This window comes from Lactuca serriola, chromosome 5 (genome assembly GCF_051521515.1).
Source record: "Lactuca serriola cultivar US96UC23 chromosome 5, Lser_US96UC23_V15, whole genome shotgun sequence".
Lineage (NCBI taxonomy): Eukaryota > Viridiplantae > Streptophyta > Magnoliopsida > Asterales > Asteraceae > Lactuca > Lactuca serriola.
Genome location: NC_136412.1, coordinates 78,415,563 through 78,436,944, shown reverse-complemented (window position 1 = coordinate 78,436,944; position 21,382 = coordinate 78,415,563). Strand labels below are relative to the sequence as shown.

The 21,382-nt window shown below is 38.4% G+C and overlaps 2 protein-coding genes across 3 annotated transcripts; both read left to right on the top strand.

The window, feature by feature from the left end:
* The first annotated feature begins 8,548 nt into the window (after nt 1–8,548).
* On the top strand, nt 8,549–9,509 carry LOC145049620 (uncharacterized). Its single transcript, XM_078998004.1, has 2 exons — nt 8,549–9,068; nt 9,127–9,509. Exons 1-2 carry the CDS (start codon nt 8,549–8,551, stop codon nt 9,507–9,509), a joined length of 903 nt encoding a protein of 300 aa, XP_078854130.1.
* An 848-nt stretch (nt 9,510–10,357) lies between these two features.
* On the top strand, nt 10,358–12,649 carry LOC145052679 (coiled-coil protein). Of its 2 annotated transcripts, none has more exons than XM_079000536.1 (6): nt 10,358–10,601; nt 11,434–11,561; nt 11,662–11,765; nt 11,858–11,945; nt 12,151–12,212; nt 12,344–12,649. In XM_079000536.1, the coding sequence occupies exons 1-6, from the start codon at nt 10,489–10,491 to the stop codon at nt 12,494–12,496; spliced, it is 648 nt and encodes a 215-aa protein (XP_078856662.1). In that variant the 5' UTR covers nt 10,358–10,488; the 3' UTR covers nt 12,497–12,649. The 2 variants fall into 2 exon arrangements, with proteins under 2 accessions (XP_078856662.1, XP_078856664.1); XM_079000538.1 differs by having other exon boundaries at nt 10,464–10,601; nt 11,417–11,561.
* The last annotated feature ends 8,733 nt before the right edge of the window (nt 12,650–21,382 follow it).

The following is a 21,382-nucleotide window of genomic DNA, read 5'->3' as shown; positions in this document are numbered from 1 at the left end:
CCATCTTGAAGCTATGAAACCTAAACAGGTGGCGAGTGAATCCCTCAGAGGAATGGATAAGAATTTAGAAGCCAAGGGTGGCGGAACCCTATATTTCATGGACCGGATCTGGACCCCGAAACACGGTGGTTTCCGAGAATTGGTCATGATCTAGGTGCACAACACTCGGTATTCCGTCCACCCAGGTTCGGATAAGATGTATCCGGATCTTAAAAAGCTATACTGGTGACCTAATATGAAAGCAGAGATTGCTACCTTCGTAAGTAAATGCCTTACTTGCTCAAAGGTCAAGGTCGAATACCAGAAGCCCTCCGGTTTACTACAACAACCTGAGATTCCAGAATGGAAGTGGGAGCGGATCACTATGGATTTCATAAGCAAGTTGCCCAAGACAACGGGTGGACTTGATACCATATGGGTCATCGTCGATAGATTGACCAAATCTGCACACTTCCTGCCTATCAAAGAAATTGACAAGATGGAGAAGCTTACGAGAACATACATTAGGGAGATTGTACAACTACATGGTGTACCTATATCCATTATCTCCGATAGAGATAGTAGGTTCACCTCAAGATTCTGGCAATCGCTACAACACTCCCTGGGAACAAGGCTGGACATGAGCACAGCCTACCATCCACAGACCGACGGACAAAGTGAGAGAACAATCTAGATCTTAGAAGATATGTTGCGTGCCTGTGTAATTGACTTTGGAAAAGCTTGGGATACCTATTTACCCCTCGTCGAATTTTCCTACAACAACAGTTATCACACGAGCATAAAGGCAGCTCCATTCGAGGCCCTCTATGGCCGAAAGTGCAGATCCCCTCTGTGTTGGGCTGAGGTGGGTGATACCCAGTTAGCTAAGGGACGAGTTCCCGAAAGCACTCTCACAGGTCCGGAGATCATTCGGGAAACGACAGAGAAGATCGTTCAAATTCGTGAACCATTGAAAGCCTCTAGAGACCAGTAGAAGAGCTACGCTGATAAGCGAAGGAAACCTTTGGAATTCCAGGTGGGAGACCGAGTCCTTCTCAAAGTCTTACCCTGGAAGGGCTTGATACACTTTGGTAAGCGTAGGAGGCTTAATCCGAGATATCTAGGACCCTTCGAGATCCTCGCAAGGATCGGCCCCGTGGCTTACAAACTCAACCTGCCCGACGAACTTCGTAATGTACATTCTACATTCCACGTATCTAACTTGAAAAAGTGTTTGTCTGATGAGACTCTCGTAATCCCACTCGACGAGATCGAGATCAACGAGAGCCTCAACTTCGTGGAAGAACCAGTAGAGGTCATGGACCGAGAAGTCAAGCAGACGAAGCAAAGCCGTATCCCGATTGTGAAGGTCCGCTGGAACGCCAAGCGAGGACCGGAATACACTTGGGAGCGTGAGGATCAGATGAAACTGAAATACCCTCATCTTTTTGCTTAGTTATGTGTAACTACTTTATTTGTTTAGATTTTAATTTCGGGACGAAATTCCCTTTAACAGGGGGATGATGTAGCAAACCGAAATTTTCATTCGGTCAAACCCTAAAAGTCAACCACTTCGTATCATAAATTAATATCATTATTTCTTATTTTTAAGAAATATAAAGTTCGTTTGATTATTTTAATATTATTTTTAAACGAACGGGTGAAAGAAAGTGTCGTCTCGGGTTTTCATTTTTGAAAACCGCAAACACTTCGCGTATTAGAATCACCCGACCAAACTTTTATGTTTTGGGTTTAGGAATCACCCAAAAACTGTAAACTCATGCCTATGTATGAGTTTACTCCCCAAGAAACTAGTCATTTGTGTTTACTCCCCAATAGTCAAAAGAGTAAACTCTAAAAACTCTCTCAAGTATCATCCAACATTTAATTCCAAATCTTCGATCTTTTAAGTGTTCTAACCATTTCAAGTTAGTAAAACACTTAATCTAGTGTTTGTGCATCTATTCATCCATTCATTTATGTATTTTGTTTAGATTTTCTAAAACACCAAGAACACACACTAAGTGTTCTTGGCCTTTTAGCTCAAATCAAGCTTCATTATAGTAAGTACTTCCATCCTTGAGTTCTTGTAAGCTATTATTTCAATTAAACACCAAGAAAATCGGTCAAGAACACCTTGCTTGAGGTGTTCACGGTCCAAGGTGATGCTTGGGCCGTAAACACCATAAAGACCCCCCAAAATGAACCTAAGTCCCATGTTTAGCCCTAGTTTGATGTTTAAGACTTACCTTAACATGTTTAAACCTTCCATTGATGTGTTTAAGCCTTGAAAAACACCAAATTCTAACATTATTAGGTGTTTATGGTCTAAGGATCTCCCAAAACCGTAAACACCCTAGAAGGTGTTTAAATGGGTCATTTTCCTTCCTTAGACCTAAAAGCTAACATAGACATTTACCTAGTTGTGTTAAGGACTTGAAATCATGGAAATATCCTTTCCCATAAGGTTTTACGGTAGTAAACCCAAAGGAAAATGCCCTTAGGCCGTAAACTCCTCAAAGAGGGTGTTTTGTGGCCCTAGTCCATTCCAAAGGCTAAACCACTTAGTAGGATTACTTCAAAGGACTTGTTAAACCTCCAAACAACACATGGTTGTCAGGAGTGGAGTTTAGACCATAAACCCTTGAGTTTACTACCGTAAAATCCTAGGGTAAATGTCATTTAGACCGTAAACTCCCAAGGAGTTTACCCTTGGACCCCAAACACCCTAGTTTTGCCCTACTAACACTTAGATGCAATCCTTGTGATCTTTAACACTTGAAACAAAGTGTTTTCATGTTCTAGAGTGTCCCAACTCGTTTTATTAGTTATAATAAGGCTAATTAGTTATATATATGTTCATTATATGATAACTAGGCTCGTGCGTGTGTACAAGTCTTCTATTGTCACCTAGCACCGTAACAGACACTTCAATCCAATCCACTCACCACAAGTGAGTTTATACCCCTTTAATTAACCTTTGAAATACTTTTAAATGTTTTAAATGCTTTTATGGGGGGAGGGAATACAAGTTGAATACTTATAGTTATTACATCAATCACATGTGATTAATAACTATAAAACCAATGATTTTATTACTGTTCCAACTGTTTATCAAACTGTTTTACTTCAAACTGCTTTACAAACTCTTTTACTTACCAAATAATTTTATTTAAACTTTATTATACTTCTTATAAATTGCATGCCCATATATGTATAGATATATAAGCAATGTTTAAAAGGCTTAGGAAGGCCGGCCGCCCTATTTCCTTTTCCTCGATTTGGATGTGGTTTGGTGGGATGTCGGGTAGCCGTCCGAGGGTCATTTCAATATTAATTATATATCATATGTGCATATATAGACATAAAAGTACTTCCATATTCATATGTATCAGTTACATCATTAGTAAGTTACCATCGGGGTAACACAGGATTACACTTATACTATTGCTAGATCAATGAGTCAGTTCATTCATGAGTCAGTACTTAGTACTATGAGAACATATACATTACATTACTATGAGAACATATACATTACATTACTATGAGAGCATATACAACTATACTAGAAGAAGAACATATACAACTATACTAGAGAAAGAACATATACAACTATACTAGAAAGAGAACATATACAACGACACTAGAACAAGTAACAATACATTACATATACATATATACATTGACAAAATTATGATCCACTATATCGGAGCATGCCTTAAATGTCATGGCCCGAGTTGTAGCCAGAGTCTCTTGGAGGGAGAGCATGAGTTTGCGTATATATCTATACTGGATTGACTATCCTACACCTTGCTGCTAGCTACAGCCGGACCTGCAGGTCTGCGGGTACGAAACATCATTTCTTTTTACGACCATTCGTATGTCGTTACCAATCAATAGTATGGTGCAATTAATCACATGATACCTTAATATAAATCCAGTTTAAGGTAGTTAGTACAGTAGTAGTTCCTATATTACAACACTACAATACTACAGTAATTGATCCTTTATATACATTTTGTGATCATTTCACTTAAACAAAAATGTACAAACTATATTTTGATAATGATAGTTACACTTAGGAAAATTACACACTTTTACGATAAACGAACGTACAAAACAGTGAAGCCTTGGTAGAAGGCTACTTTAATTGGAAAATATAGGTTTTTTCTGAGAGATTCAAACTTTTACAAACACGTACAAACATTCACATACTTTTATTACCAATGTTTACAAGCTATTGTTTAAAACGATGTTCAAACGTTTTGATACAAACAACGACACTAAAATACTTATGAACTCACCAGCTTAATGTTGATAAACTCTTTCAAAATAACTTGTATTCTCAGGTCATCAGTAGATAGGTACCGAGGGCAGCTTGTGAGAAGATGGAGCGCATCCGAGACTCATCTTATTATTTTGATTCACATTATTTTTGGTGTCTATAACTGTACAGACACGCTTGTATTAAAATTATATATTTAATGTTATGGATGATGTTGTTTGCTTGTTTACTTTTACTGTGTTGTGATACTTTACATGACGTCCTCCGCCCCAGAACGTTTCCTCCGTTCTTGGTTTTGGGGTGTGACAGTTTCCAATTTTGGTTTGTGGCATTGGGATGTGTGGTATGTAATCCGTTATACTAAATTTTTGGTTATTTGAAGTTGTTAACTAGCTACTATTCTTATCTTTTATTACAGCTTCGTACGTTTCTCACGTCTAGGGATGAGCAATTTGTCCCAAATCCCAATCCCGTATCAATACCATATTGGAACCGGTACCGAACCGTACCGAATTTAAAAATATGGAACGGTACTTGGTACTCCAAATATATGAAATTCGGGAATCGGTACCGCCGATACCGGTACTAGTACCTAAATCGGTACCATTCCTAGTACCGGTACCCGTGATGTTAATTCGGTTCGATACTCGAGATTGACTTCCGATCAAATTCGATATTCAGGAAATCGGGAACGGGACGGGTCGGTACCGGTTCCGTCCCACGCTCATGCCTACTCACGTCTATGATACCAATCATATTCGTTTGTCACGTACCTCTAATTGGGACTTACATAACATTCATGTACATTGCGGTTGCTTTAGATGGAAATCATGAAACCCTACTTATAGTAGTTGCTTTGGGAACCATAAACTGTCACACCCCAAAACCAAGAACGGCGGAAACGTTCCGGGGCGGAGGACGTCATGTACAGTATCACAACACAGTAAATGTAAATAAGCAAACAACATCATCCATTGCATTAAATATATAATTTTAATACAAGTGTTTTGTACAGTTATAGACACCAAAAATAATGAAACACAAAATAAAATGAGATGAGTCTTGAATGCACTCCATCTTTTCAAAAGCTGGCCTCAGTACCTGTCTACTGATGACCTGAGAATACAAGTTATTTTGAAAGAGTTTATCAGCATTAAGCTGGTGAGTTCATAAGTATTTTAGTGTCAATGTATCTTGTAGAAACGTTTGAACCTGACTCAATGTATAAGTTGTAAAAATGTAAGTAAATGTTTGAAAGTGTTTGTAAAAGTTTGAATCACTCAGAAAATCCTATATTTTCTATAAAAGTAACCTTCTACCAAGGCTAGACTGTTTTGTAAACTTTCCTGTTGTAAAAGTGTGTGATTACCCAAATATAACTATCACCTGTTAAAAATATAGTTTGTACATTAATGCTTAAGTGAGGTTATCACTAAAATATGTAATGGGTAAATCATTGTAGTACTGTAGCTTTGCATAATAAGACTACTGCTGTACTAAATACTACTACCTTAAACCGGATTTATATTAAGGTATATTGTGATTAATTGCACCATGCTATCGACTGATAATCAACGACATAATGAACGATCGTAATAAGAAATGACGTTTGGCACCCGCAGACCTGCAGGTCCGGCTGTAGCTAGCAGCAAGGTGTAGGATAGTCAATCCAGTATAGATCTATACGCAAACTCACGCTCTCCCTCCAAGAGAATTCTGGCTACAACTCGGGCCATGACATTTAAGGCATGCCCGATACAGTGGATCACCATTGTTAAGTATTCGTGTATATGTATTGTTTCTCGTATATCTGTATATGTATTGTTTCTCGTATTTCTGTATATGTATTGTTTCTAGTATTTCTGTATATGTATTGTTTCTAGTATATTTGTATATGTATTGTTTCTCGTATTTCTGTATATGTATTGTTTCTAGTATTTCTGTATATGTATTGTTTCTCGTATATCTGTATATGTATTGTTTCTCGTATATCTGTATATGTATTGTTTCTAGTATTTCTGTATATGTATTGTTTCTAGTATTTCTGTATATGTATGATCCTGCGTTACCCCGATGGTAACCAGCTAATGATGTACTGATGAGTATGAATATGGAAGTACTTTTATGTCTATACATGTATATCTGATATATAAGTAATATGGAAACGACCTTCGGATAGTCACCCGAAATCCCACCAGACCACATCCAAATCGAGGAAAAGGAAATAGGGCGGATGGCCTTCCTAAGCCCTTTAAACATTATTTATATATCTATACATATATGGGCATGCAATTGGATATATAAAAGCATAAATAAGTTTTCATAAAATATTTGAAGCAGTAATATAATTTCAAGAGAAGATCGACTTGATGTCGATCTATAAAACATTTTGAAGGCATAAGTTGATAAAACAGTTTTAAGTATAAGAAGCATTTGTTGAATCACAGTCTATAATTAAGTTTGAATAGTAAAACAGTTTGTAAAACAGTTTGAACAGTGGTAAAAATCGTTGTTTTCCTAGTTATTAATCACATGTGATTAAATGCAATCACATGTGATTGAAGCAATAACTATAAGTATTTGACTTGTATTCCCCCCCCCATAAAGTATTTAAAACACTTAAAATCATTTCAAAGGTTGATTCAAGGGGTATGAACTCACTTGTGGTGAGTCGTTTGAATTGCAGTGTCGGCTACCGTGCTAGGTGGCAAACGGAGACTGGTTTACACGCACGAGCCTAGTTATCATATAATAAACATATATATAACTAATTAGACATATAATAACTTAAATAAATAAGTTAAGACACTTAGAAAACATTTAAACACTCTTATGAGTGTTTAAGGTTCAAATGGTTGCATCTAAGTTGCTACGGGACAAGGCAAAAGGGTTTGAAACATCAAATAACCTTGTATAGGAGTTCACCATCCAACAAACCCCACACCTTGGAGTTTACGGCCGTAAACTCATAGGTTTATGGCCGTGAACTCCTCAAATGGTGTTTTTGGGTGTTTTGTGGTGTTATTTTGCATCTAGAACACTCCTAGCTTTGTTGGAATCACACATGAAGTAGTTTTAAGGCTCTAGAACACTCCATAAGGGAGTTTACGGCCTAAGGTCCTTCACCTTAGAGTTTACGGCCGTAAACTCTAGGAATTTAATTGATTTGAGGCACTTAAACATCAAGAATGGCATCCATGAATTTATCTAAGGCTAATGGGGACAAGAGGCACACTTTGGTGCCTTCACTTGGAGTTTACGGCCCAAGTCATGTTCCTTGGCCGTAAACTCCTTTCAAGGAGTGATTTCTATGTGTTCTACTCTCCATTCTAGTCCCAAAGGTGCAAGGTAATTTGTCTAAAGGCTTAAGGGTAGCTTGGAATGATTTTTGTCCCACAAAAAGGGGTTTACGGCCCAAGAGGAGTTCTTGGCCGTAAACTCCTACTAACTTGTGATTTTGATGAGCTTTTGGTGTTCTAAACAAGCACAAGTACTAGTAGTTAAAGTCCTTAAGCATTTGGGGAAAGTTTTAGGGCACTTAAGCCCTTGAAAAGGGGTTTACGGCCCAAGGGAGTTCCTTGGCCGTAAACTCCTAGAAACTTATGTATTTAATGTCTTTTGATGCCTAAAATAAGCACAAGCAATTTAGGGTAAAGGTCTTTAAGCATTAGAGGGGAGTTTAGGGCACTAATTGCCCTTAAAAAGGGGTTTACGGCCCAAGGGAGTTCCTTGGCCGTAAACTCCTAGAACTTGTGTTTCTTGGATGATTTCTAGGCTATAAAGATCATACACAATGTCCTTGATAACTCCTCTAACATGTGGATGGGTCTAGAAAGCATTAAAGTTCCATTTTGGAGTTTACTCCCCAAGAACGATCTTGGGCGGTAAACTCCCGGATCTTGTAATCTAAACATGTTATTGTTGTTAACAAGCATTAAACAAGTATTGAAACACATATAGAAAAGTAGACTCACAATCTGGGATGAAAACCCGAAGATCCGTCAGAGAGAATATGGCTTTTCTCTATTTGGAATTGTGAATAATGAATTAATTTAATTCAGAAAACTATTTATAGTCCTGGAATATTTTGGCAGAAAATCTTTTTATTCCTGATGTTGGACTGTAACAGTATGAAACTTGAAATGCCCAAGTTTCACAAAACCAGGAGTATCCACTCTCCTGATATCATCTAAAACATAATCCTAATGTACACAAACTTGTTCGGAAAAGCTTGAAAATCACTGAAACTGAACTAGTTTCTATTGAATAGATGAGGTTCGTACAATGGAAATTTCGGGTTGTCACATAAACTGTGACGAGTCATGGGTATGGTTCATGAGGAGGTTGAAAGAATGTTTAGGTGACAATATGGAAGTTGGTTTCATAAGCCATATGTCTGACTCTATAGACTTCGCAGTACAAAGAGTATATCCTAATTCACATCATGGTTATTGTTGTAAAAATATAGCTGAGAAAATATGGGCTTCCACCGGAAACAATATAGTTGTGGAGCAGTTGTTCTGGAAGGCATGCAAAAGGTATAATGTGTTTGATTTTTATGGGAGTTTGAACACCTTACAAAATGAGGTGAATGAGAATGATCTTCACTGGCTTGACAATATTGCCATTGCAAAATGGGTACGGGCATTTTTCCCTAAAGTACGTTTCAATGTGAAATTCACTGGCATTCCCGATGTCGTCAATTGGATAATGACAAACAGGCATGAGTTACCAATAACAACAATCATTCAAATGGTCCATGACTTCATGCAAAGAGTGTATGGTCAACGTGCTGCATTCGGAAGTAATAATGATATGTTTTAATATAAATTATTGCATCATAATTTTATTTGGTGATTCAGTTAATTTCAAATGGGAATTTTATGGTCTTCTGACCCCTTATGCACTTAAGGTGCTTCAAAAAGGATTTATCACCTCCGATGGTTGTAGGGTTAGGCATATTGTTGGCGACAGATATGAAGTGAGTAAGTATTTAACCACCGAATCCGTGCAATTAGATCGTGACATTTGTACTTGCGGGAAATGGCAAAAGTGTAGCATACCTTGTCATCACGCTATAACATCACTACAAAGGTTTGAAATTGAAGAAATCCAACTTATGGTAAATTATAAGTTAACTACTGCGGTGTATCAAAATGCTTATCAAATTGAGATGGTGAATCCTATTCCAAACCTTATGCATTGGAAAATATCAGTTAAAAGTGTTGTCGTCTTACCTCCATGACAATTTACTTGAATTGTAATGCATGGATGACAACTAATATTAGATTCTATTTACTTTTATGTTAACCTTAGTTTTGGTCCGTTGACGTTGTTATATTTTAATAAATAATGTGTACCTTTTAATTATTAATATTTACCTTTTAATAAAAGAATTTAATACATGGATCACAATTATTGGTTAAAGATAGCTCTACGGACGGACAAAAAACTCTAAGGAGTTGAAGAGTGTATAAATAGTCATAGATGATCGTTGAATTTTTTTATAAAGAGTTGCATTTTTTTTTATTTATAATATGAGTTCATCTTCAAGTTTCTATATTTGCATTCGTAGAAGTTGGTGCATTGGAGGCCGTTTCTATATTTTTCAATACCGGAGTGAGTTGATACAATATTTAACCGGTATGACAATTTATACACTGGTCCGTAGATGTGTACACTGATCCGCTGATAACAGTTATGTGGATTCCCAAACAGTTATGTGGACTGATATTAAACATAAGTTCATTATTTTTAACATTTTTTTGTCAAATTTTTACATAATAATCACATAATACCTTATGTGATTAAAAAAATTAATATTAAAAAACGAAAAAAAAAAATTAAAAACCCAAGATCCGCAGAGATGATCCATTTCCTCAGAGGGCTTACTCGATCCGCAGAGGGTGCTCTGAAGATACTATGGTCAGATTCCGAAATCCTTATTTTCATGGTCTGTTTTTTTTTTTTTTTTTTTTTTTTTTTTTGTCATTTACCGAATTTTCTCAAGTTTGAATGTGTATCCGACCCGTTGTTTTGAATCCGAACATTCCCATCCATAATATAAAGTAAAGGCCGTGAACTACGCGTTTTGATTCTTTTCAATTTTTGATCGACAAAATAAAGCAATAAGGAGTCATCGTCTCTCCTCTTTTCCCAAACGCAAACCCTAGAAAGAGGAAAAGAGAAAAGAGTCTCCTTTGTGGAGAGCCGAGAGAGCGAAGATGGTGTTCTACTTCAAAGCCCGACCAGAAGCCGGAGACTACACCATCTTCATGGGTCTTGACAAATTCGAGAACGAAGAACTCATCAAATACGGGTTTCCGGAAGATATATGGTATACACCCTCCCCCTCTCTATCTCTTTCATTAACTTCGTAATTCACATAATTTAAAAGGTTAAGGAATCAGTATCTGTAGGTGAGGGTCTACGCTTATGTAAACTGGATTATTGTTCATTAATGTTCTTGATCCGATTGCTTCTATGTGTACTGAATTGTCCATTTTAATCGGTATGGATACGCATGTCGATCAAATTTACTATTTCTTTAGCTTTTGTGAAGGTAATAGTATTGTTGGAAAGGGGGATTGTGAAATTATGCTCTTACATTACCCAAATTTCAATAATTAGCAAGTTTCTTAGACTCATTTCTAATTTCTAATATGGTCGGGTTTGTAAATGATTACTAACACATCCTCAATCCACAACTCACAGAGTTGAATGAAGTCAGTAAAGTTTATTTCTTTGTTACATCACATAATTTAGTTTAATGAAGATGTTAATGTTTCTTTCTTTGTTAAAAAGTTAAAATTATTTTTTTTAGTAAATTGAATATCAAAAGATTTTAAGTCATATGAATGTCTTACAGTTTCTGATTGTTGTAATCTCTTTTATCTTACAATCTTCTTTTCTTTTATATTCTTTAGCACAACACAATAGAATCAAGATTTAATTTGCTAACATACCTACATCTTTTTGTTGTTCTTTTTGACTCAATGCAGAAAGAACGACTTAATAAAGGAAACTAGGGAAATGAGATTTTCCTTTAAGGCTTTAACTATACAAATTTCTTGGGTCTAATTCGGGCACAAAAACTAGAAATTTCTTTTTTTGGATTAATTATTTTCACCTTATATCTAGTTTATCATACAGGGTTTTTTCTACCTCAGGTTCCATGTGGACAAAATGTCTTCTGCCCATGTTTATCTAAGGATGCGTAAAGGTCAAACAATTGATGACATTTCTGAAGGACTTCTTGAAGATTGTGTTCAGCTTGTCAAAGCAAATTCCATCCAAGGCAAGTTCATTCTCATATAACAATCAAACATTTTTATTATTACCCATATTACCCTTTACTTTATCATAAATTTTATTTTCTTTACATATTTTTTTGACAGGAAATAAAGTGAACAACATTGATGTTGTTTATACTCCTTGGCAAAACTTAAAGAAGACTCCATCCATGGATGTAGGTCAAGTTGGCTTCCATAACAATAAAGCTGTGAGTCACTTCATTTCTATTTTTATTTTTGATTAAAAAAAACACATCAAAGTTACTAAAAATAGAAAGTTTTTTTTTGTGTGTGTGTTTAGGTGCGCACTGTGAGGGTGGAGAAGCGAATAAATGAGGTAGTTAATAGATTGAACAGGACAAAAGTGGAAAGAAAACCTGATCTGAAAGGTACTTAAAATAGCAACATACTTCCACTCTTTATTTCTAGTTTAGTTATTTTAACAGAAATTTTATCAAGATAATCAATTTTAAAAAAAATATGTTGGTTTTAGTAAAATGAATAGTAAAAGGTGTACTTAAGAATATTGTTATTTTCATTATAATTTAATCATTTATGTTGTCATGAGTTAATTTTCATGTTGTTTATTTGTAGCTGAGCGTGAAGCGGTTAATGCTGCAGAAAGGGCAGAGAGGAAGCAGCAGCTGAGAGACAAAGTGAGTATATTAATAACATGTGGAATTATATTTTTACATAAAAGCCCTTGAACTTTCACCGTTTTATCGATTTAGACGCTTAAATGATAAAGTGGTGAAAGTACAAGTGCTTTTCTTTGATATTTGTACAGAAAAGGAGAGAGGAGATGGAAAGGCTTGAAAAAGAGAGACAAGCGGAGGTGAGGAGCTACAAAAATCTAATGGTGGCTGACAAAATGACTTCCAATAAAGAGATTGCATCAACCCACAAGTCCTTACAAGAACTCGAAGAGGATTTCATGTAAAACATATCTTTCAAAAATACAACAACAACCAAACTGTTTTCTGACCATTTTGACCAATGGTTTTGGTTTTGGTTTTGGTTTTATTGATTGATGTAGACTTGTGGATTTCAAGTGTTATGATTATGATGATGATGCCCTGAGTCTCTTGGTTTTTGTGGATGTTTAATAAAAAGGTAAAATGGCCGGAATTCCACAATTCCAAGAGGGAGGGAAGCTTGGTTTGTATGAATTTGTTGTTTGCTACTTTTTTTTTATGATATCATGATGATAAAGTTATCTTAAATTCTTGGTATGATGTTTGTGTATTTGCATTAAGTTATCTTGATATGCATGGTATGATTAGAATATCCTCATAGAAGTGATGTTCATGTTGTTTGAACTTGAGACTTCATTCAAATTGCTTTTGTTATGAAGGATGATGGTTTGAACAAATTTTCTGAAGCTATTTTCGATGATAAAGATGAAAGGGGTATTTATGTCTTTACTTTGAACTGTGTGTGTATGTTGTTAGACTTCGGGACTTCACTTTATGAGATTGTTTTCAATGATAATGATGAAAGCGAGATTTACGTTTTACATGTTTGAACTTGGACTTGTTACAAAGGACAACGAAATAAATTAGTTTTTAGGGTTATTTTTAATGTTTAGGATGAAAAAAGGCATTTATGTTTTTACACTAGTATGTGATGCCTGAATGTGGCATTTAACTTAGATTGTGGTTGTTACAAAGGACAACGGACTAAACAAGTTTTCTAAGACTATTCTCATTGGCGGATTTCTTTCAAGTTGGTGTTAGACCATCACGTATATTCGTCATGATCCGGTTCGTGGTCTACATGGCCATAAAAGTGGTCCGTGCACGCCACCCCCGTATCTCATGGTCGGTCGTGCTAGTTGAGCCTCGTGCTCCAGGTAACGAACGCAAACGACGAATGGGAGAAGAGGAAGCAATTTAGCTAGTGAACGGTTACATTTTTTAAACATTTTTTTTAAATAACTTCTATTTTTACCAATAAATACCACATTTTTACATTCAATTTTTACACTATTCTTTTCTTTCTCTATACACAATACACACACAACAATTTCATATCAATCAAATGGATCCCAACCAAAACACCCCCCCCCCCCCCCCCCCACCAAAAAAAAAAAAAAAAAAAAACCTTTAGAAATCGCAAACCCGATAACGCCTTTGGGTTAGACACAACCCCTCACCAATTCCAGACCATGGAATCATCTCAAGGTGGTTTTCTCAATTTGCTTCAAACCGGTTCCCCTATCCAACAAACAACATTTTTCCAACACCAATATTAACCTTTCTCGGCCTTCCAACAACAACACCTCACCTGCTAAAGTCCCATAGATAAAACTCTAGCCGCTGGATGGCGAGTCCTCGAACTGTCAATCATCAAATAACACCCGATCAGTAATTGGGTTTCCAAATATGTCTATAAGTCCAGGCTTGGGGTAGAAGACTACTTTACCCTTATCTTAGCTTGATTCAAGCTCCAGGCCCAATCCAAAGGCCCAAAGGTCAAACTGTGAATCAAAGCCCAACATATGGCCCAATTTTCCAAATTGGACCCAAACCTTTACATGGTCTTATTCAAAGGCTCAACCATTTAGTCCACTCCAACATTTGGCATTTCTAATGGCCCAATATCTCATAATCATGAAGGCCCAAACTATGACCCATTTATGGTCTAATTTTCCAAATTGGGCCCAAACCCCTTACACAGGCCTTACCCTAAAGCCCATTAAACTATTCTAGTCCATATACTTGATTTTGGATGGCCCATTTAATAGCCTAATCACCAAATCCCAATAGAAAGTCCCAACATAAAGCCCAAGTGAAAGTTGGGTTTTACATAAAATGACAATTAGGGTTAAGTGTTTCTCACTTAACCCATTAAGGACTTAATCCATTAAGTCCATCACTCTTCTAAATAAATCATATGGTGTAATTGGGTGCAATTTATAATTCCATTCCAATGGCCCAAATATGGGTCCCGATAAGTCCAAGGCTCATATATCCAAAATTAGGGTTTTCTAAACCCTAATTAGGGTTTCCAATCCAATCTCAACCCAATAGGCCCAATACCAAGTCCTTAGATCAATTAGGGTTTGTTAGGCCCATCAGGGTTTTGTTAGGCCCATTAGGGTTTTAGTCAATTTATCCAAACATCCCAACGAATCAAAACACAACAAGCACACCGCCACCCAACACGCCGGCTGGTGGCGGCAGGGGGCGACAGTCACCACCTCACGGTGGTGGTTTTGAGTTTTCTTTCCATTATTATAGCCACTATTACAAATTTACAATGAAATAACCCAAAATAAACACACACTCAAAATAATCACACCACACACACACATAACCACCCTTGTGGTGGCCGGTGGTGGTGGTGGCTATTCTCGATTTTCCGGCTACACAAAACACACACACATATACTTCAGATTGCATACTACACTCCAGCCACCAACTTGGTGGCTCACGGCAACGACAACAACAATTTGCGATAACAGCCACCACCTCATGGTGGTGGCGGCAGTTCTTTTGATTCCCAGACAGAAACACACGGCCACACGAACATGCTCGAAAAACGGCGGAACAGTAGCGTTACAATGGAGCTTATGTGAATGAGTTTGTATCGGTGTCGGCCTTCTTTTTCTAATGGCAAGCGATGGTCGGATGCAGCCCGATCGTGACGAACACTTGGTGATGGCGTCGGCGGTCGCGAACTGTCATGTTGCGACGGGAGAAACGGAGGAAGGAACAACATCAGCCATAGCAAACGCAACCCAACGCTCTGAACATCATGTCGGGGAAACGGCTCCCCCTCTTCGTTGGCAGTGAGACGGCGACGACGCTTCTGGTGGTCTTCGGCCTTAACGGCGGCGGTGATGACCTCAACGGAGGTGGTGGTGTGGCGTCGGAAATCTCGAGAGTGGAGGTGGTGGTTGGACTCACAACTAGGGTTAGGGTTACTCAGTAGAATATATACCCGACCACTCTATCAAACTTATCCCATAATGCCACCTTCGACTCCTCCCTTCCCTTTTTCTTTCAACTCAGCCCATATTTTACCTTTTTAACTCTGCCCTTTGAAATTCTTTTCAAATCAAGCCCAAAACTTACACTTTAACCCCTGGCCCCATAAAATCTTTTCAACTTTAATCCAATATTTACCAAACTGTCCCTGTCTTCGAAAATCCCTTCATAATAAGCCCATAATTTACTAAACATCCCTCAACCAGTGGCGATGCTATCGTAACTTAAGGTGGGTCATTTGACCCACCTAAAGAAAAAAATTGTGTTACAAGTAATTAATAAAAAAATTATAACCTACCTTAAAATTTGTAGATGACCCACCTTAATTTATTTGTCATGGACTTTTAGCCATATTTTGTATTTGAATTGTCTAATTTTAGTTTATTTCAAATATTTTCCATCAAAAAGTAACCCAATACCTTTTAAAATTAAATAAAGAAAAAATATACAAACTGAATGTGAATTGCTCGTTCGTTTCTAGCAAATATGCATGATGCAATCACACAAATCGTAAGGAACCAACAAAAGTCACTCTTATCGATCACTCGTTCAGGCCATATGTTTGCCTCCCTCCAGATGCTGACAACCTCACATTCACATTAGTCCCGACCCACAATCCGCATTGATTTCTTCTTCACATCGAGTTTTAACTTTGAAGGTTCTCAATTGTGAACTTGTGATTGATAATGATTGTCTTCAACGGGTTTACACTTCTTCTAATCTTCTTCATAGTTACGAATAAATATAATTAAATCAAAAGTTCAAGATATAATCAATTTAATACGTAATCTCTAATCTTGGTGCCATTGATAAGAGCATCTATTTTGACTTCTGCACAATAGGTTTTGTATGGTAGGTTTCATCACTTCATGTGGTATGTTTTAATACAGATTGCCTTTGATTCAATCTATCGTGAAATCAATATAGTTTTATTTGATGGTTTTTTTCCCAACTTAGTGGATAGTTTAGTGCCATATATTGAAAAAGTGTTTTAGATAGTATAAGTAATGATATGATTGTGGACATATATCAAGATATTAGACCTCTTCGGGTACAATTGTAATATCTTTAAAAAAATTGCTTATATGAATCGACCCATTACTAGTATTTTTTTTAGCCATGTCATTTCTATCGGGATCACTTAAATAGTGACCCACGTAGGTTGCTGTTCTAGACTCGCCACTGCCCTCAACCTTCGAAATACTTTACAAACAAATTCAGAAATTACATTTTAACCCCCCCCCCCCCCCCCCCCCCGTAAACTTTCAATTATAACTTTTTAACCCACAAAACTAACTCCTTGCTACACTATTCCGCTTTTAGGGCTATTATTCATTTATTAATTCGTCTATTTATTTATTAAATAAACGGAGTGTTACAACTCTCCCCTACTTAAATTAGATTTCATCCTCGAAATCATTCCTTATCATTCCTTACACGCCCAACCACTCTAGTAACATGGTCACCATATTGGGCACACCCTAGCCTTCCCAGGGTAATTGTGACCAATCTTCGTAAAGCCCTAAAATCCGCAGGTGAACAAATTCCTCGCAACAAGATCACATGTACTCTGTCCAAAATTTGTTGTCTCGAGATGGTCTGAATCCCTGACAAACCACTCATCCTGAATCATTATCGTTGAACCCAGTCCGTTTATCCCTCAACTGACTACTCAGCTTCTGATAGCTTGAGTTTCCCACTATAAAACAGGATCATAGACCTAATTATCCCTCCATATCACTTATACCTGGTCAGGGCTCAGTTGATCCCGTTGTGAGTGACTTGTCACTTCCCAATCAACCAGCTATTATGTCCGTATTTGCAACTAAAAACACAAATACTAACACTGCGCAAATGCTAAAACTGTCCGAACACTGAACTGCCTGAAGCTTTCCATAATCTACCGAGACCTGCCTGGTCTCAATTCGTTCGCCAACCATCTAAAATATCGATTTCCAACCCGACTGCGAAGCCAAAGGACCCACAGGCAGTCGCTCCACGCGATTTCTGAACGAAATCCTTGTCTGTCAATAGTTGCCATTAGTTATCTTACCACTATGGCTCTAACAACCTCCTGATCCAATTGATCGGGTCCATGCATCGAATCTTGACGTCTCCAAACCCAGGGCTAAGAGTGATGGCTACATGACTAATGGTAGCCTTATATCATACACGAACCTAAGCAATACATTGCTTCCCTGATCTCATAAATGTAGTGGCGTCCCTACAGTCTTATCAATGGCTCCACTAGATCTAATCCATTTGGGTAATTCCATAATCCAATCCATGGATTTCCATATCCTCACTGCTGCACCCGAACTGGTGGGTACTCATGTTCCTTTCGCGTCCTAACAATGCGCTCATGATATCTACCAACCTAGTGAATGTTACGGCTACACCCGCAGACTTACAACACTCTAGCACTAACTGCCAACCCTTGTGAATGCTACGGCTACACCCACCGACTTACAACACTTCCCACGCTACCTGACCGCTAATGAATGCTACAGCTACACCACCAGTCTTACAACACTCTCCATACTATCTGATCGCTAGTGAATGTTACGACTACCCCCGCAGTCTTACGACACTTTCCATACTACCTGATCGCTAGTGAATGCTACGGCTACCCCTGCAGTCTTACGACACTTTCCATACTACCTGATCGCTAGTGAAGGCTACGGCTACCCCCACGGTCTTACAACACTTTCCATACTACCTGATCGCTAGTGAATGCTACGGCTACCCCCGCAGTCTTACAACACCTTCCATACAACCTGATCGTTAGCGAATGCTACGGCTACCCCCGCAGTCTTACAACACTTTCCATACTTGTCGAACACGCACTCGACCTAACACACAACTGAACTTAAGTCCTAACTAGAGCTCTAACATGGTTCCCGAAACTTGTTGTTTGAGAGTCTCGAAGGTTGTCTGTTGCTCAGGCCCCCAGCAAAAGGCCACCGACTTCTTGGTCGGTCGGGTCAAGGAACCGTAATCTCAGAGAAGTCTCGTATAAATCTCTGGTAATAACCCGCTAGACCCAAGAAACTCTGAATCTCATTTGGATACCTTGGAATCTCCCACTGCATCACGGCCTCTATCTTGGCCGAATCGACCAGAATATCCTTTTGGTTGACAAGGTGCCTAAGAGGTTTCACCTCGTTCAACCAGAACTCATGTTTGGAGAACTTTAAAAGAAGTCTTTCCCCCACTTACATTCGACTAAGTCTTCACTACACATGAGAGTTGAAGGGTTCCCAGTCCTTCTTACTTCTAATAGTCCACTGTCAATAATCTGAGCTTACCAATGCTAACGATCAATTACCAGTCAAACCTCAAGATCGCCTATTCTTTGAAATCCTAAAGAGTAACCTTGAGATCTAGTCCAATCTGACACCTCAATCCATCTCCCATGCTGACAACTAGAGGCCTTAATATTCACTCTGGCTGACGAGTCCTCGTTCCCACAGCACCACTGAACTCTAATCGGACACATCCCATGCGAGAAATGCAATTCTCTTGAACATCCAATGACCAAACACCCATGCATCTAACACTCACAACTGACTCCACTATCTTCATGCTACCAATCATCCCCTAGCAACGATAGTGCCTTGAACTCCGAAGTTCATTCCTAGACAATTGTCGACCATACCTAAACCATGATAAAACCACTAAACTCTGACTTCACTGGAGAACTATCGCTCTAACCCTGGCCGACTATCCTTTAAATAATACTCCTGCACAAATCCTGACAAAGATCCGAAATGATAACGATGCACGCGTAACCCACTCCGCAAGATGCATCCCTCTGTGGGTTCATCAAGGACTTTTCGACATGCATAATGGCATATATGATCCTTGATAACCCAGACGCTAGCAGGAAACCGACCCGAGATCTGACTTATCCAATCTCACTCACGATTCCAAAGCGATACGTATTCCCAACATCCATTTAGCAGCAGTAGAGGGTGACATACCCGCAACATCTGGAGGAATACTGATCACCTTCAGTTGACATGATCAACCCTGCCACACCTGTAGTAGCCTAAGCCCTTGGAGCGACAAACTCCCTTGTGCACTTTCCCGTATGTACTGCACTGACTCCGGCCCTACAGTCCTTTCACCCGATGATCAAAAGTCATGGGTCTCTTCCCGGGACCCTCTATTATACACACTTGGCACGACCCTCTTTTCTCAAAGTGCTCCAAATCGATCTCGCATCCTCGGACTTAAAAGTCATATCTTCCAGGGTCTGACACCCTGTCACGCTCACTAGGTCACTTGCCAATGGCTAAGCTGCAACAACTGGGACATCCACTGTCCCCAAATCGGGTCACAAACTTCTCCCTGAAGCTTCGTAGATTCTCCAAGACTCTCACCGATTCGAGTTTGGATCCTATGATTTCAGTAGTACTGGCCCAATACTACCTTCCACACCTATCCATACTTTCCTCATCAATCCCCCCGAATCCTCCAAGTCGCTTCCTCAAACTGATGCACCCAAGTCTCACTAAACCTCACTACTAACCCACTAAAGCATATCCTAGGCTTTCCTAGGTTCCCGAACGCACCCAATCCTTAGCTGTTGAAAGATTCCTAGCAATGTCAACTAGCTACCTCATGAATATAGCCACATGCAACATGGATTAGATAATCCTTCGAGTAAGAGACCTATACCTAAAATGGTTGGACTCAGAAAAGAGTTGCGTAATAGGGTCAAATCCATCACTCTGAGATTATCCAACCTACATCCCATGTGACTTAGCATATTCACTTAGTAGCTAACTCACATCACCAAGAGTCCCACAAAGTACAAAGCAAACAACATTTAAACAATGTAAAAATCTAACCATCATAATCCAATCAAACCGTTCTATCCTCTAATCAGGAATCTGTACATGCAATTCAAAGGCTCATACAATCAGGCATAACCTAAACAGGCCATCCTATCACTGACTGATCAGTACTAGCATGCAAGTCTACAAACATATACAATAAGCATATAAGCCATCCTCCTAGATCCTCAACCCTAATCTAGCATGCAGTTCTCATAATCATATCATAACATAACACATTATAACATGTATGGGTATCTTGGGGAAAACTTACTTGAGCTCGGTTGATTGCATGAAACACACCTTGTTCTTTTCAAAGTTCTTTTCTCTTTTCAAACTTCTTTTTATAAAACGATTTTACTTTTGAAAATTTTTCATACCAAGTCCTTAGTTTGAGTCCAGACACACCCAAGAGTATGCCCGAATCCCTTAAACCAAAGCTCTAATACCAACTTGTAACATCCCAAAATTTAAGACCAAAAATTTCATTTTTTAAAATTAAGTTATTATAAAACCATAAGTATAAAAACATCCATAATAACATCTCATGTCAATAGTTAAACATGTTATCATAAAGTAATATCAGAGTGTAATCCTAAAGATCTCATGTGCGGAAGACATAGTGTGATGCGCTACAATCAACCCGACTCCTTTCCTTTGAAAACGAAGTACCTGAAACAAAAACTGAAAATCGTAAGCACGAAGCTTAGCGACTTACCCCATCATACCACACACCATACAATAACATCCTGCCAGGCAATTCTGGGGGGCCTGACCTACCTATGTCAAGCCATTCCGGGGTGCTCGACTTACCTAGGTCAAGCCATTATGGGGTGCTTGACTTACCCGTTGGTCCATCTCAACCGACTATTGGGGACTATTTCACCCCTACCACTACCACATAATAACATAACATAAACATACTGCCAAGTAATTCTGGGATGCTTGACCTACCCATGTCAAGCCATTATAGGGTGCTTAACTTACCCGTTG

Bases quoted from the DNA above. Each gene is read 5' to 3' on its own strand.
- LOC145049620 (XM_078998004.1), top strand. From the start codon at position 8,549: ATGGAAATTTCGGGTTGTCACATAAACTGTGACGAGTCATGGGTATGG. The intron at 9,069-9,126 runs GTAATAATGATA...TTGGTGATTCAG, and splicing joins TCAACGTGCTGCATTCGGAA to TTAATTTCAAATGGGAATTT.
- LOC145052679 (XM_079000536.1), top strand. From the start codon at position 10,489: ATGGTGTTCTACTTCAAAGCCCGACCAGAAGCCGGAGACTACACCATC. The intron at 11,946-12,150 runs GTACTTAAAATA...GTTTATTTGTAG, and splicing joins AAGAAAACCTGATCTGAAAG to CTGAGCGTGAAGCGGTTAAT. The intron at 12,213-12,343 runs GTGAGTATATTA...ATATTTGTACAG, and splicing joins AGCAGCAGCTGAGAGACAAA to AAAAGGAGAGAGGAGATGGA.